This window comes from Mustela nigripes, chromosome 14 (assembly GCF_022355385.1).
Source record: "Mustela nigripes isolate SB6536 chromosome 14, MUSNIG.SB6536, whole genome shotgun sequence".
Taxonomy (NCBI): Eukaryota; Metazoa; Chordata; class Mammalia; order Carnivora; family Mustelidae; genus Mustela; species Mustela nigripes.
In genome coordinates this window covers 9,142,573-9,158,301 of record NC_081570.1, presented here as the reverse complement: position 1 = coordinate 9,158,301, position 15,729 = coordinate 9,142,573, and the positions used below count along the sequence as shown (strand labels likewise).

Below are 15,729 nucleotides of genomic sequence, written 5' to 3'. Positions count from 1 at the left end.
CTAGGAGTCCTGGAACATCGGGGGCCCCTCCCTGCTCCCCGTGAACCCCAACTGAGTCTTCTCCTGCTGATATTAATGAAAAATGCTTAAATTTGTATTTGAGGGACTTTGGGGGACACTCAAAGCAAGAAACAAGGCGTTCTTGTCATAACAGGACCGAGAGCCACTTTTATAAGCAGTTTCTCTAAATTCTCTTCAGATCACGTTTCCTCCCAGTATTTCCCCATGTGGGCCTTACGTAGTCTGTGGAAGAGAGGAGAGCCAGTATTTCCTCCCAAGTTTCAAGATGAGAAAGATCCAGGCCAGGAGTGGTATTTCTCAACAGTTTCATTAGCAGAAGCCCCTTTCCTTACTCTACCACCAAGCACCCCCGTTTTGAAAGCCTTTGCTAAATCCTTTGCATTTATTACGTAGAAACGCATCTCCGTTTTCATTAATCAAAGTCATCCGTGAATGCCAGCTTCTGCACAGCACAAAAGAATCAGGGCTACCATCAAGTCCATTACCAAAAATTGCAGCATTTACTCTGGGTGGTCTCCTTGCAGATCAAGGCTCCGTTTCACCTGATTTTTTTTTTTTTTTTTAAATTCAGAAAAGTGTTCATCGCCAAGGGGTCCAGGGACCCCAGGCTAAGAAATGTTTCCCAGGGGAGATCAGGTAGCCCGTGAACGTTACTGTGACTAGCAGTGGGGCCAGGACCAGGTTCAGGAGCCCGACTCCCAGGCCAGGGCCGCAGCCAGCCAGACTCCCTGGCAGGCACACAGGGGCACGGGTCCGCACGTGTGAGCTGGGAGCCCAGTCAAACACAGATGCCATGAAGCTGTGATCCGGAGGGCCCAAGCCAGGGATAAAGAGGCTCTCCTCAGTACCGGAGTGAGCAGCCGAAACCAAGCCTGAGACTGGAAAGGTGGAGAGTGTCACAGATGGGTGCGGGGCACTCCTGGAGAGTTGCAACAGGGGGACCTTTTTATTCTGCCACCTGCCCGTGCTTTGTCTGAGACTGAAGTAACACATCACGTATGCAGCCTGGGGTACGCTCCCCCACTCTAGGAGGATTGAGATGATCCCCCCCGCCCCCGCATCTGCCACTTCAAGGGGATGATGCCAGAGTCGGGGTGGATCCTCTGCACCTGGGGATGATAAAGGCAAGCGGAGGACCCTGGGAAAGTAGGGGCACAGACAGAGGATTCCAAAGGTCTGGCATGGTGGCTCAGAGTAGAAGCAGGCAATGGGCTGGAGGACCCCAGGAGCTGTTCCCTGGAACTCTCCACCTACCCTCCTCCCCACCCCCATCCCGGTCTTCTGCAAACACCTGTCATCTATTGAGCAGTTGGCTCGGTCCCAGAGGCTCAGGTTTTTGATCCATCGGAAGGCATCGAGACTGCATGTACCTTTGGAAAAAGGCTGAGGCTTAGCTCTTATGGTTTTAGAATCTGAGCCTTTACCCATCTGTGTGGGGGCCAGGGACCAGGGCAGGGTCTCTGGGGGCCCGCTGCCCAACAGCTGTTCCTTGGGTTATTTTGGTTCCCTGGGAGCTTATCAATTCCAGGGTATTTGGACCAAAATAGCCAGCAGCAGGGCAAACTCTTGGTGGCTCTGTGGGGACCTCTCAACCATTTCTAAAGGAGCTGGGGGGTGGGGGGGGGGAGGAGTTTGGCTTGAGAGTAGTGTTCCCTGGAGGGAAATCTCCTGCCAGTATCATACTTATTACCCTTTCCCATTCCACAGATGGGACACTGGAAGAGTCCTCACCACTGGGAGCCAGACCCCTGTGTGCGCCCCCCCCCCCCCCCGCGCAGTGCCTCTCCCTTGGGCCTCTGGTAGACCAGCAGCCTGGTCTAATCCTGCCAGGGGGGATTCCGGTTCCTGACAGGCTCCAGCCAGCATGGAAAGTGCTGACAAGCCCTGGCTTCCTTCAGGCCACAGCTGCCTGCCTCACTTGACCCCTAGTGCCTCCCTGAGATGGGTCAAGTGCGGGTGGGCGGAGTGAGGAGGGAAAAATGAGCCACTCAGGAGCTCCGCCCAACCCTAGGTCAGCGGCTCTAGGCTCTAGAGCCCGCCGGGATTGCCCCGGGCACAGAGCCAGAGGGACCTAGGCTCCCTTTGGCAATGGGGTTGGCGCACGGGGAGCGCTCTTTGGCACCAGGAGGGCGCTGGGGTGCGGGGCAAGGCCCCCAACACGCCCTCTGGAAATCGCTGGCGTGGGGGGCGCTCGGTAACCGAACTTAGTCGTCGAGCCCTCCTGGCCAAGTCCACGCGACAGGTCTTATTACCCGGTCTCAGAAAAAAGCTGCCCGGGTGGGGCCGCTTTGGCGCTGGCCACTCGGCCACCTCTATCGCTCCCCGCCTCTCCCTGGGATTTTCCAGCGGGTTAATTTCCTGTCCCGGTAAGTCCTTCGCGAGTCCTCGCCCCTCCCTCCCCGACTCTCCCGTCTCGGTCCCTGCTGCCCCGGACTCCCCGAGTCCGTGCGCCTTGCGCTCGGTCGCCCCCGCGCGCCCGGGCGCACGCCGTCCGCGGCCGCCCTCCAGCTCCCAGCGCCTGGCAGCCGGGACCCCGCGCGCCGCCCCGCGCCAGGGTTCGCTCCGAGAGCCCGGTCCGAGTCGCCGCGGCTCGCTCAGGTTCCCCCGGCCATGCGCCCCCGCGCCGCCCCGCGCTCCCCCGCCGGCCGCGCCGCCGCCGCCGCCACGCTCGAGCTCTGCAGCCTCCTGCTGCTGCTGCTGCTCCGACCCGGACACGCGTGCCCCGCGGGCTGCGCCTGCACCGACCCGCACACCGTGGACTGCCGCGATCGCGGGCTGCCCAGCGTGCCCGACCCTTTCCCCCTGGACGTGCGCAAGCTGCTGGTGGCCGGCAACCGCATCCAGCACATCCCCGAGGATTTCTTCATTTTCTACGGCGACCTGGTGTACCTGGACTTCAGGAATAACTCGCTGCGCTCGCTGGAGGAGGGCACGTTCAGCGGCTCCGCCAAGCTGGCTTTCCTGGACCTCAGCTACAACAACCTGACCCAGCTGGGCGCTGGCGCCTTCCGCTCGGCGGGGAGGCTGGTCAAGCTGAGCCTGGCCAACAACAAGCTGGCGGGCGTGCACGAGGACGCCTTCGAGACCCTGGAGTCGCTGCAGGTGCTGGAACTCAACGACAACAATCTGCGCAGCCTCAACGTGGCCGCCCTGGCCGCGCTGCCCGCGCTGCGCACCCTGCGCCTAGACGGGAACCCGTGGCTCTGCGACTGCGACTTTGCCCACCTCTTCTCCTGGATCCAGGACAACGCGTCCAAGCTGCCGAAAGGTGAGCCTGCAGGCAGGCTGGGCTACACACCAGGCTGGGGATGGGAGGGTAGGGGGATCAGGGAGCATGGGGGGCAGGGGTCTTGGGTCAGGTCTGGAAGGCCAGCCCGGGTGCATGGGAGAAACTGCCCCAGGACGGTTGCTCAGGTATAAGCCTGGCAGATTTCCAGCCTGAACTTTGCCTGGGAGTCCTCCAGGGAAAGTGGGTGGGGAGGCTCACATCTGGATTCTCTGGAGTTTCTGAGCCCTGATCATGCTTCTCCACCTGTTTCTCCAGCAGCTCAGTTTCCGAAGTTAGGGACCTCCCTTTTTCTGTTACCCATGTTTGAGACCAACTCACTGGGCTTTGGGTCCCAGGACTGGTGGGTGCAGGTTATTTATGGGCCCCTCCTAAGTGGAAGACACCCTCCTGTGTGGGAAAGGCTGAGCGCTATTCTTGCTACATGGAACATCAAAAGATCCAGCCAATTCTAGGGGCTCTCCAGTAGCTTCCAGAGCCCGAGCAGGTCTGTTTCTGAGCTCCCAGGTTTGTTCTTCCATCCAAAAGTGATGAGAAATATTCCTGGTGAAGAATACTGGCAGCCCGCTAAAAGCCGGTGATGCAGTAAAGATTTGCAGCTCTGTGGTTTTTCAGCCCAGATGTGAAAAGCTGAATGCGAAAACCTTAGCAGGCTGGTGCACCCTTTGCTTTCCTGGTTGCTTTTCCAGTGGTGACACGGATGGACATACACATCCCTTTGGCAGATGGAAACACAGAGGGCACATCTGTCAAGGGGCCGTGGAAAGCCCAGCGGAGGGAAGCAGAGGCAGAGCCGAGAAGAGGGTACCCCAGCATCCATAGAGATGAGCCCAGGATGGGGAGCAGGCAGAATGTCCGTACTGTCCCGTGGATCCCAGGCTTCCAGGGGTAGGCATGTGGGCCTCAGTCCCAAGTGATCTTGCCCCCAAGGGTTTGACAGAATAGGACCCAGAGCTGTAAGGCACATGTTATAAAAAGTGACATAGATGTGGATTGAACTTTGCTATATCTTTTTTTCACTTCCTGGATCTTGAGGATGTTGCTCCTCTATGCCCTGAATTCCTGTGGTCCCTTCTTCACTCCGTACTTTACTAAGCATGAACCCCAGGCATCGGGGCCATCACGCCCCTGAACTGGCATCTTCAGCCCGGGCTGCCTCTACCAGGGGAGCAAGTCCTAAAAAGGTCCGACCTGCCCTCATTCACCTTCCCTGCCCCAGTAGAAGACTGTTCTGGAGACAAGAATGTCCAGATAAACACCTCACCGTGGAAGGGAGTGTGCCTTGGTTCTGATCTCTCCTGTCTTTGCTTTTGGGTGGAATGGGCATCATTAACCTCTGTCGTGAGTTGACTGGGTCTCATTAGTTCCATGTGTTCTCGCTTGAGGGCAAGGTGCTATAGGGTTCAAAGCTGCAGACTTCATTCTCAGTTCTGCCACGGATGGATGGCTATGACCTTGAACAGGCCATATGTCCTGTCTGGGTTTCTGACTTCTCATTTCTAAAACGCTTTGGTTGACTTCTGAGATCCCTACACAGTCCTGGTCGTAGAGTCGGAAGACAGAGGTTTGTGTCCTGGTGGAAAGACTGGGTGAGTCTGGCCAGGACCCTTAACTTTTCTGAGCCCCATCTTCTTCCTGTATGAAAATAGGACATGGGTAACACCAGGTGGTCGGTCTGACCTGGTGGTTGTCAGGATCAAAACCAGCCAACCCGGGTGAATGCTAAGACCAGTGAGACTGTACGATGTTATTCCTCAGACGGCCGGCCCATGATAGAGGGAAGAAGAGGGGGCACCAGGTGGGGATGTGTGGCTGGGGGAAAGAATGGACAGGCTCAGAGCAAGGACCAGTGTCCTGGCCCTGGTTGAGGGTTGGTCCGGTTCCGTGGAGAGAGACGGAGGCAGCGAGAAGGGAGCACGAGGACTTCAGGCACCTCGAGGGTGGTTGGAGTCTGTGTGTGCCAAGAGCAGCTGTGGCCTCACTGCGGGCGGCCACGTGTGCGGCCAGAGCAGTGTCCAGAGAACCATGAACCAGAGCCAGGTGGGCAGCGAGGGGACGAGCACGGGCCTTGACGCAAGACAGTTGAGTTCTGATTTCTGCTTACGTTTCTCTTGGAGCCTCAGTTTCCCTCCGACTTCAGCATGCCGGAACAGGATCCCACACCTTGTTTGCGGTGAGGTGTGAGTGAGATCAGCTCGGTCGGGGGCTCGGGATTGCTTAGCACAGCCTCGGTGCTTGCTGGACACTCGTCCCCGCCGCCCCTTCCTTCCTCCTCCTGCCTTGCGCTCCTTCTATCTTCCGAGAGGCGCCGGACAAAGTGGGTGAGGGCCCAGCCTTGGTTCAAATCCTGCCTCGGCCTCTTGCTAGCTGTGTGACCCTCTCCGCACCCCCATTTCCTCTTCTGTGAAATGGAGAGGATGCTGGTGCCCCCCTCCTAGGGTTGCTGGGAGGGTTAAAAAGGTATTATTTATGAAGTTCTTAGAACAGTGTCTGACACACCGCAGCACGGTCTAAGTGTTAGTGCTGCTCTTACTATCCTCTAACTGGCAGGCCCAGAGGGGTGACGGCACAGAGTTAACAACAGCTGGGGGACACAGGTTCCTCCCCCTACCATGTGGCCACCCGCTTCCTGCCAAGGAACATGGGGCTCCATGAGGCCTAAGCTCTGGGGTTTTCTAGGCAAGGGCCCTGCCTCTCCCAGGAGAGGGGACTCAAAGGCAGAAGCAAAGGGATCCCGTCCTGGTGGCCTTGTTCTCGCCTCCCCGTTCCCTCCTCCCCCCCCCCCCCCCCCTCCCCGAGAAGCAGAACGGAGCAGAGCAAGTGACCTTGACTGGCTCGGACAGTTACAGAAATGCCTTCGTCTGCCAGGCGAGCCTCCTGTGTGGTCTCCACGCTGATGGGAGCGCTCCGTCCCGGAACACACCCCGGCGGGGAGGAAGGGATGCCTTGGAGGCAACAGACCCCCTCCATCCAGGCTCTTTCGGGGGTTAAGCAGGGCCGGGTCTGGGGACTCGGGAGCATCTGTCCCCCTGGCGCTGGGGCTGAAGGAAGAGGGCAAGGGGACGCCTGCCCAAATGCCCCTCGGCCGACTTAGCACCGAACAAAGCAGACAGACCTAGAATAAGAAAACAAACTAGAAACACCCCCCCCACACAGGATGCCCAGTTAACTCTGAATTTCAGATAAACATCAAATCCTATTTTAGTATAAGTATGTCCCATGCAACATTTGGGATATACTTACCCACAAAATTATTTGCTGTTTTCTGAGATTCAGCATAAAATATGCCATCCTATATTTTACCTGGTGGCCTGACTTTGTGATGGATGTCACTTGGTAATGGACAGGTGCCATCCCCTCTCATTCAGCTGTGCCTGGCAGGTAACATAACCCACTGGCAGGCAACTTAACCCACCGTTTATCCACCAAGGTGCCAAGAAGGGAAGTGGTTTGCACAAGGTCACGGTGTCATGCAGCCCCTGGCTGAGACGAGTGCACTCAGCAGTGTCTGACCCTACACCTAATTCTTTCTGATAGATCAGGAGGGGGGGGGAGGCTGTCCCCAACCCTGCCCCCTCCCAATCGCCGAGTGCCCCGGGTCGCAGCTGGCCGACCTCCTCCCAGCCCCAGATCCTTCACCTGGGCTGGTGGTTCTCCCGTGAGATAGTGGATTCCAGGCAATTTGCAACAGCGACCATCTCTCTTTAAGTAGTTAGGACTCCAGACTTGGAAGCAAGGGTCCTTGGAAATCACTCAGGTGAGCCGTGGAGTAGAGGGGGAGAGGGTGGGGAGTGTTTGGGGGAGATGGGGAGCAGCTGGCTAACACCCTTGGGCTTTAAAGCTTTTCCCTGCAGGCCTAGTACCCAGTTTCCTTATAGGAGCCCGGGGGGGTGGGGGTTGGGGAATGAAGACACACAGGAACTAGGTTGAAATGCAGATTCTTGTGCTCCCCCCAGGACTACTGAATGGGTGCTTGGGGGTGAGGCCCAGGGTCTGCATATTTAATCCCGCCCCCGGTCCCCACCCCAGGCGTGCAGTATACCCTGAAGCTTGAGAACCGCTTGGAGGTGAGAGGGCCTTTTGGTTCATCTCTAGAAACCCAAGGTCTTGTCTTGGTTCAGAAGCTGAATCAAGAGAAACATCTCTGAGATTTTTTTATTTTGGCAAGCAAAGGAGTATGGGTAGGAGGATTTCAAGGCTCCTTCTAACTCTAAAATTGTCTGGTTTCAAGGGAAGGAAATATTGTCATCATATTAAGGATTGGGAAGTTGAGGGCCTGGGGAGACCAGGTCCCTCTAGAGACCCCTCTGCAGGAATGTAGGGGACTGTGTCTCGGTGCAGCAGAGTGAGGGCAGAGCACCCAAACCATTCGGGACTCTGGGCTCACGGGACATCTCACCCATCCCCATGTCGCTCCGGGAGCTACAAGAAGGCATGGCTACTGGGTTTGAGAAACCATAGCAACAGGCAAGGTGGGGCTGCCTCTGTGATGGGCTTCAGAGGTGCACAGAGTGAGTAGATGACCCAGGTGACAGCCTGCACCACGCCCCAGAGTGGGTCACAGGGGAGGCGTGTGCCGGTCCCAGAGTGGGAGGCCCAACTGCCCAGGCACCTTCCTTCCCTTCTCTCTCTAACCACGATGCACGTGGCCTGCACGTCATAGCCTGCGGTACCACCGAAGAGACCTGACCTCATCTTGCACCCCAAGATCTCGACACATGTAGCTATGGGGAGGGATGAGCTGGGGGCCAGGAAGGAGGGCCCGGAGGCCACAGCTCATGCTTTGGGTCTGTAGCCCTGGCCCCTTAGGGGACACCTCCTGGAGAAGGTCCCCTAGAGGGCCTGGAGCATTCAAGCATTTGAAGGCTCAACCCCTGTGGGTTCCTAAGCCCCTCAATAAGAAGGGGTGTCCTGGCAGCGAGGTCCTGAAAGGGTTCCATGATGAACCCCTTCTTCCCGGCCCGACTGACCGCTCCCTGGGGGAGCTGCGCCCCCCTCGCCAGTAACCCCACTTCCTTTTCTCATGTCCATCACCATGAGAGCCTGGCTTAGTCGGACAAGTGGGGTCGTCTTGTCATACCGCCAAGTAACCAGTATTTCAGCCGAAGGGACCAGTGCTGATGCTTGCTGGAGGTAACACGGGTCCTTTCTCCCAGGTGACTCCAAGGTGACTCTATTTCTTTCCCTTTAGAAATCAAAGCAGTTTTACTTCCCTAACTACAACATAACAGTCTCCTTGTATATGTGGGAAATGTAGAGAAGTATCGTGAAGGAAACAGAAGCCACCCCGAATCCCACCGCTATTAAAGCTTTGCTGTATTTTATTCCGGTTTTATTCTTACGTGCATATACATTTTAAAACAAATTGCTGTGGTACTGCAGATCTTATTACCTTTTTTTTTCTCTTATTGAGCCGCAAGAACTTCCTACCATTACAGTTCTTTGAAAACGTAACCTTTCATGGCCACGTAATACGTCATTTTATGGGTCTCTTCGTTGAACCCCTCCTGTTGTCGGAAATGAGGCTTGTTTTCCTTTATTTATTTATTTTTGTACATAAACAACGCTACACCAAACCTCCCATATGCGTAAAGCTTGGGGGTGCCTCTTGGTATTTTATTTCCCGGGCAGCTGGTGCCGTTGGCAAATGGGGAAGACCTGTCTCGCCATCTCTTTCCCGGTGTGGTGTGCTATTACTTGGAAACATGCTTTCTATTTGGGAGGCAAAGCAGCGACATTGTATTGCTTTAATCTGACCAGTCGGGTGGATGTTTAGGGTGTGTTTATACGCCTGAGAATATCATGTTCGCAGCAGAGGCGGACAGGGGTCTTACGCCCTCTTGCGCGTGACCTTTCTCGTGCCTTTGACAGGTCTGTACCTGTCCTGCGTGCACAAGCTAATGTGTTTTTAACACGTCTCTTAATTAGAGTGGAGTCACGGGTGTCACCTTTCCCATCATTACCGGTGTCCGGGTCGAGTGTCGGCTTTGGCGGGCCCCAGGCTCTGGAGTCCCTGTGGAAAGTCAGCCGTGAACGTGACCTAAGGCAACCTCGCCTTGTCTTGTTGGCTCCCGGGGAGCCCAGCCGAGTCCTGCGATTCCGTCCCAAACACTGGATCTCTCTGAAAATGTCACATGCTTGAGCCGTACTGTCAGTTAACCCAAAGGGCGGCCTCGTTGCTGGGTGACGGGGGCCAGTGGACTCACTTTCCTGCCCATCCAGGGCAGCCCCGGGGGGAAGCAGCCGGGGACCTGTTTTGGAGAGGCCCGTGTCACTGCTGGCTGAGGCTGACGGGTGCCTGCGTGACTCAGCCCCAGAGTAGGAGGCCCCACAGCCAGGGGTCGACCAGTTTCCGTTCTCCCAGAATCCTGCGGTATTCCGTGTGGTGTGGAAGGCTGGGCTGGGCAGGCCTGGTCACCTCCAGGCTGGCAGTGTCGATGACCTGGCAGCAGGAGCCGTGGGTACATCTGTCGTGAGGACCTGGATCGGGTGCCTTTGCGGGGTACCGTGTCTGTCCCGGGGGCATGATGCGGTCCTGGGGCTCTGTCCTGGGCTCCTGCTCTCAGGCCTCTGCCCCGGCTGTCACAGGTGCCCGGATTCTTGCCTCCCGCTCTCCCTCCCCGTCCCTACTTTTACTTCTTTACCTTCCTGGTTTCTACTTAGCCTTCCAGCCTCCAAACCTCTGGGCCCCCAAGGCCAGGTGGGGAGCCTATTCTGAGTGACCTTACTGGATCCCATAATATCGCTGTGACTGCGGCATGACGTGGCCAGGTCCCGGGTCTGTCAAGCCTGTGTGGAGGGCACAGAATGTGTCTTTTTCATCCTTCAATGCCCAGAGGCTGGTACGGTATATGGCAAGTTTGGAAACCTTCTGATGGCTTCCGCAGCTCCCGCGCATGCCCCACAAGCCCTCCCCCACTTCCTTGTCCACCCCTGCTCCACACCCTCCCCTGGCCACACGGACCCCCGTCTGTCCCTGCAACATGCCAAGGTCCAGTGTCCAACCAGGACCTCCGAACCTGCAGCTCCCTCTCCCACTAGGACATTTCCTTCTCCAGTGGACAGCCACACAGTCTTCCTCAGGCCTCCACTCAGATGTCCCCACCTCCGAGAAGCCTTCCCTGACCACCCTGCCTGTGCCGTCCTGCACCACCCCCAACACATCTTGGTGGAATGTATGTCACAGCACTCCCTGAGGGCCACATTCCCTTGTCCACAAGATATCTGTGTCCCTGCGGAAACACACGCTCCCAGAGATCAGTCCGCTCGCGGCTGTGTCCCCAGCCCCTGGGGCCACACCCAGTGTGGAAGGAGCTCTGTGAGGCTGCGGGCGCACCCCTCTCTCGTGCTTTCCTCTCTGCCTCTCACACCTCTTCGTTCTCTTCTCCACACGTTGATGGACTTTCTCTACGTTCTCACGCACATGCCAAACCACGCTGCTCCAACCGGGAGACCCACGGAGGCCCGGAGCGCTGTTGGTCCCAGGAGGAGGCTGCATCTGGCTCCGCTGCACCCCTCTCGGTGCCGGCAGGGGAGGGGATGGCTGCGGTGACGCGTACACAGGGACCGGGGCATGGGGCAGAGTTTAGGGAGGGGGCTGGGCAGGCCACTGTGAGCCATCCGTGACCATGGTTTTGCTTCCAGTGCACTGTCTGATGGCAGATACGTCCCCTAACGTTCCTGGGCCCCTGGGAACATCCCAGCGATGCTCACAGCCTCACAGGTCCCACTGGGTTTCAGCACTGACGGTCAGACTCCAAGTGTCCGAAGATCCACATAGATGGGGACCGTGTGCTCGCTGTTGGCTCGCAGCCTGGTCTCTGTGCTTCAGAGGCTGCTGATCAGGGACTGCCTGGGGCCCCATCTCCCCCATCCTCGGGGCTGGTTATGGGATAAGTGCCCAGGGCATGAGTCAGGACCTCGAGGGAGCTGGGGGCCCCTTGAGATTAAAGGGAAGGTTCTCAGAGGTGAACCTAAACCAAAGAGGCAGGAATCGGGTTCCTCGTCCTGACTCTGTCCATAGCTAGCAGTGGGGCCTGCGGGTCTCGTCCCTCTCTCAGTTGCTCTAGATCACCCCAGCGATCTAGATCTTGGGGCAACAGGTGGGAGTCATGGGAGAAGGGTGGGTGGGAACGGAACCGACAGCATGTTTTTGTGCTCCTCCCTCTCGCTGTGTCACTCTCTGTTAAATCAATCAATCAATCAATCAATCAATCTTTTTTAAAAAGGAAAAAAAAAAAGAAAAGAAAAATGGCTGGAAAGGGTAGGCAGTCAAGTGCCACTGATGATTTTCTCTGGCTGAAAAAGTGGTTTTATTTTATTTTTTAAAAAAAATAGGCTACTTTTTAGAGCAGTGTTAGGTTTCTGGAAAATAAAGCAGACAATGCAGAGAGTGCCCATAGGCCCCCTCACCCTCAGTTTCCCTGTTAGTGACCCTTGCCTTAGTGTGGTCCATTTGTTACAATTGAGGAGCTAGGATTGATAGTATTACGTTAGTATTAATGGAAGCCCACAGTTTATGCTTGGGTTTCCTCTTGGTGATGTACAGATAGGTTTGGACAGGTGGTTAGTGTTGGGCATCCACCACCATGGTATCATACAGGTAATCTTACTGTTCTAAGAATGTCCTGCGCTCCACCTGTCTATTCCCCTCCTGTCCCTCCTAAACCCCCTCTCTTGGAAAGTCTAACCTTTTTACTGCCTCCATGGTTGGCCTTTTCCAGAATGGCATAGAGTTTTTCACTTCTTCCTTTTCTTCCATGTGCTCTTCTGTGTTGGTACAATGCCTAAGTATTATGTTCCCCCTCCCTGACCTTACCTCTATTAATATGACCCACGACAGACAAACAGGTGCACACATCTACATTAGCCACACCTCTGTCTTCCTGCTTCTCCAGGTTCGGATAACCGCCCACTCCACTTATACCTTCAGGGAAGGCTGCCCCTCCCCAGTGGGAGAGCTCTGGGGACTGCACGCACTTTGTTGACTTCTGAAGGCCAGTCCACGCCTTTGTAAATAGCCCCTTTGTTGGACTCCCTTCAAATAACTGGGTTTGGGTGGGCTTGGGTGGGCCGTGCTCGCCGGCTGGGACCCGGACTTGAGGAGCTCTTAAAGACTCTTGAGCAAGGAATGATGGCAGGGGATGCTACGGGTTAAATGGTGTCTCCCCAAAATCATATGTACTCAGATCTGATTACTTCATATCTCAAGCCCTCGTATTTCAGATTACGACCTTATTTGGCGATAGGGTTATTTTAAATGTAGCTGGGGCTTGTTTTAATCAGATGTAGTGAGACATGCAGACACAGAAATGACTGTAAGAAGGAAGATGTTTAATACAGATCTCTAGAAACAGGAAGTGTGCAAGCCAAGCAGGGAGACACCAAGGACCGTCAGGGGACAGAGGGACCGACGGGAAAGTGCAATCAAGAATCTTTATTGTGGGTTTTGCAGGAGGAAGGGGCAGGGTTGGCTAGTTTGAATAATTTGGGCAGGCTGTGGGTTGGGGTGAGGGGGTCCCCTAGTGTTCAGTCCCTGGCCCTGGCGAGAATTCCAGACTGCAAGAATCTGACAAAAAATGTGGATGGGTGTGTGGACTGGGACTGGACAGATTGCTTAGCAAAAATGTGCTTTCAAGCTGGTTGATTACTGTCTCTAGGAAGTGGCAGACCCTGGGAGGGGCCCCAAGATGTCAAAGCTAAATAAAACACAGAAAGTCAAAAACATGATTAAGACAAAGGTCATTGCAGATGTAATTACTTAGGATACGGGCCCAAGGGTGGGTCCTAAACCAGTAGGACTGATGTCCTTATAAATAGGGCCAATTGGGGCACACGCCAACAGAGAGAAGGCAAAGGTCACGGTGATGTGTCCACAGGTCAAGGAACACCAAGGAGCTGGGGTTCAGTAGCCTCCAAAATGGTGTCCAGCCGTCAGTCAGATTTTATGATGTCAAAGCAAATCCCTCCGCTGCATTTGATTAAAGGGGAATAAGCACTAAAGGTAAAATCAGGCTCTTGTTTATTTGATCGGGTGTTCTCTGCTCCCTGCCTCGAGCAGGCAATTCCCATAGCTCATTAACAGAGTGTCTGACCATGTTCCAGGCCCTGAGCTAAGCAGCCCAGGGCAGCCCCACCCATTGGAAAGACAAAGTGAGCCACAAATGAACAGATGAAATTAATTTTAATATTTTATTGAACCAGCAGATCCGGAAGGTTAATTTTTTTCAACCTGTCGTCAGGGGAAAAGTCATTCATGAGATCTTTTCCCATTGTGTTTGCACACCGAGTTTTTACAGTCTGGGGTGTATTTGACACCTGCAGCACAACTCAGTCCGGACTGGACACATGTGACCTTGTCAGCATGTGACCAGGGGCTACCCCAGGGGACGGCAGAGCTCTAGGTCTATTGGTGTTGTCCAAAGAGTACATTTCCAGCCAGTATCTCCCCATTGGACAGGTGAGAAAGCCAAGGCACAGACAGGTTAATGTAGTTCTGCCCGGGTCACTGGCCAGAGTGGAGGTGTGACCCGGAGAGATTGGCTCCAGGATCTCCGTCCGTCACAGGCCCCTGCGCAGCTTCTCAACTCTCATTTCGGAAACCGGGGTCCCCTTGCGGTGAGCCCAACCTCTCGGGTCCAGAGCCTCTGCTTTGGGCTCAGAACCAGACTTGGTCATGGAGCTTTCCAGATTCAGAAGCTGGCCTGAATCCAAAGATCACCCGAGTGTCTCCGCAGAAACCGGAACAGACGAAACACGTATGAAAACGAGTTCGGCTGCAAGCGGGAAGGCCGTGGCAGTGATCTGGACGAAAACTCCGCTCTCTTGGAGGGTGCGCTCCAGGAAACTCAAGCTCAGCTTATGGGGTGATCTAGTTTATCCTTCTTCATTTTCAGGTAGGAAACTGACTCAGAGATCGAGTGACTTGTCCAAAGTCACACAGTGAACTAGTGAAACGCAGACAAAGGTCTAGCCCAGCCCCCATCCCCAGTTCCAGGTTCCAGGCTGCTGTACCCTCATATTGCTCACCAGTCACCAGATGGGCATATGGCACAGTGTCTGAGAACTCAGGCTTTGCATTTAGAGACCCCACCCCTTGAACCCTGCTCTTCTATATACTAGCTGTGTGAGCCAGGGCAGATAACTAACCTCTCTGTGCTTCAGTTGTCCTGTGTGTAAAATATGGACAATAATATTCATAGCTTGGCACAGCGTCTGGCACACCGAAAGCCCCTAATGAACACCAGCTGTTATTATTATCAGCCGTAAATCTATGCCCGTGTCGCCTCCCCGAGGACCCCAGTTCCAGAGGCTCACGCTGAGCATCCAATATGTCTCAGTGTGATACTGCTGTGGGTCCTGGGAACTGAGGGTCCATTCCCAGGCGGGGCTCTGCCTCTGACAAGATCACTGATCTTGGGGGCTGTGTTATAGGAAACTATTCCTGTACCAGATTCCCACAAAATTAGGGCCTTAAGGTCATACAGATCTATGATCTTACAGTTCTGTGGGCCAGAAGTTCAAAACAAGTCTTGCAGGCTGAAATCGAGGTGTCTGGGTTCCTTTGGCCTTTCCTGGTTTCCTGTTTCCCCACATGTGAAAACAGAGCCTTAGGTAAAGGTGAGGACCTCTCTGCCTGCCCAGGTTGTTTCTAATGACACCCCTGTCCCTCCCTCCACCCCCTGACCTATGGTCACTTTCAAACATCCCACAACTCAGGGCAGGTGGAGGACATCATGATGAAGATGATGGAACCAGGACAGGTAGTGGAGATCATGGTGGAGATGGTGGAACCAGGACAGGTTGGGGACATCATGGTGGAGAGGGTGGGCATGGGACAGGTGGGGGACATCATGGTGGAGACGGTGGAACCAGGACAGGTTGGGGACATCATGGTGGAAAGGGTGGACTGGGACAGGTGGGGGACATCATGGTGGAGATGGTGGAACCAGAACAGGTGGGGGACATTGTGGTGGAGATGGTACACATGGCAGAGATGGGGGATATCATGGTGGAGATGGTGGAACCTGGACAGGTGGAAGACATTATGGTGGAGATGATGGAACTAGGATGGTTGGGGGACATCATGGTGGAGATGGTGGACATGGGACAGGTGGGGGACATCATGGTGGAGATGATGGAACCAGGATAGATGGAAGACATTTTGGTGGAGATGATGGAACTAGGATGGTTGGGGACATCATGGTGAAGATGGTGGAACCAGGATGGTTGGGGGACATCATGGTGGAGTTGATAGAACCAGGCCAGGTGGTGGACATCATGGTGGAGATGGTGCACATGGGATAGGTGGTGGAAGTAATAATGGTGGTGATGGTCAAGGTGATGGCAGTGACAGTGATGCTGGTGGTGGTAGTGGAGATGAATGCATGCCTTCACAGAGAAAGATTTTCAGCCCTCAGTGA

At 55.1% G+C, this 15,729-nt stretch overlaps 1 protein-coding gene across 1 annotated transcript in view; it reads left to right on the top strand.

Moving 5' to 3' along the window:
* The first annotated feature begins 1,962 nt into the window (after positions 1-1,962).
* The window catches only part of LRRC38 (leucine rich repeat containing 38), a 28,621-nt gene continuing 14,854 nt past the window's right edge, over positions 1,963-15,729 (top strand). Inside the window, 3 exon segments of the mRNA XM_059376331.1 lie at positions 1,963-1,971; positions 2,054-2,504; positions 2,507-3,289. Of these exon segments, the coding sequence (XP_059232314.1) occupies positions 1,963-1,971; positions 2,054-2,504; positions 2,507-3,289 (1,243 nt within the window).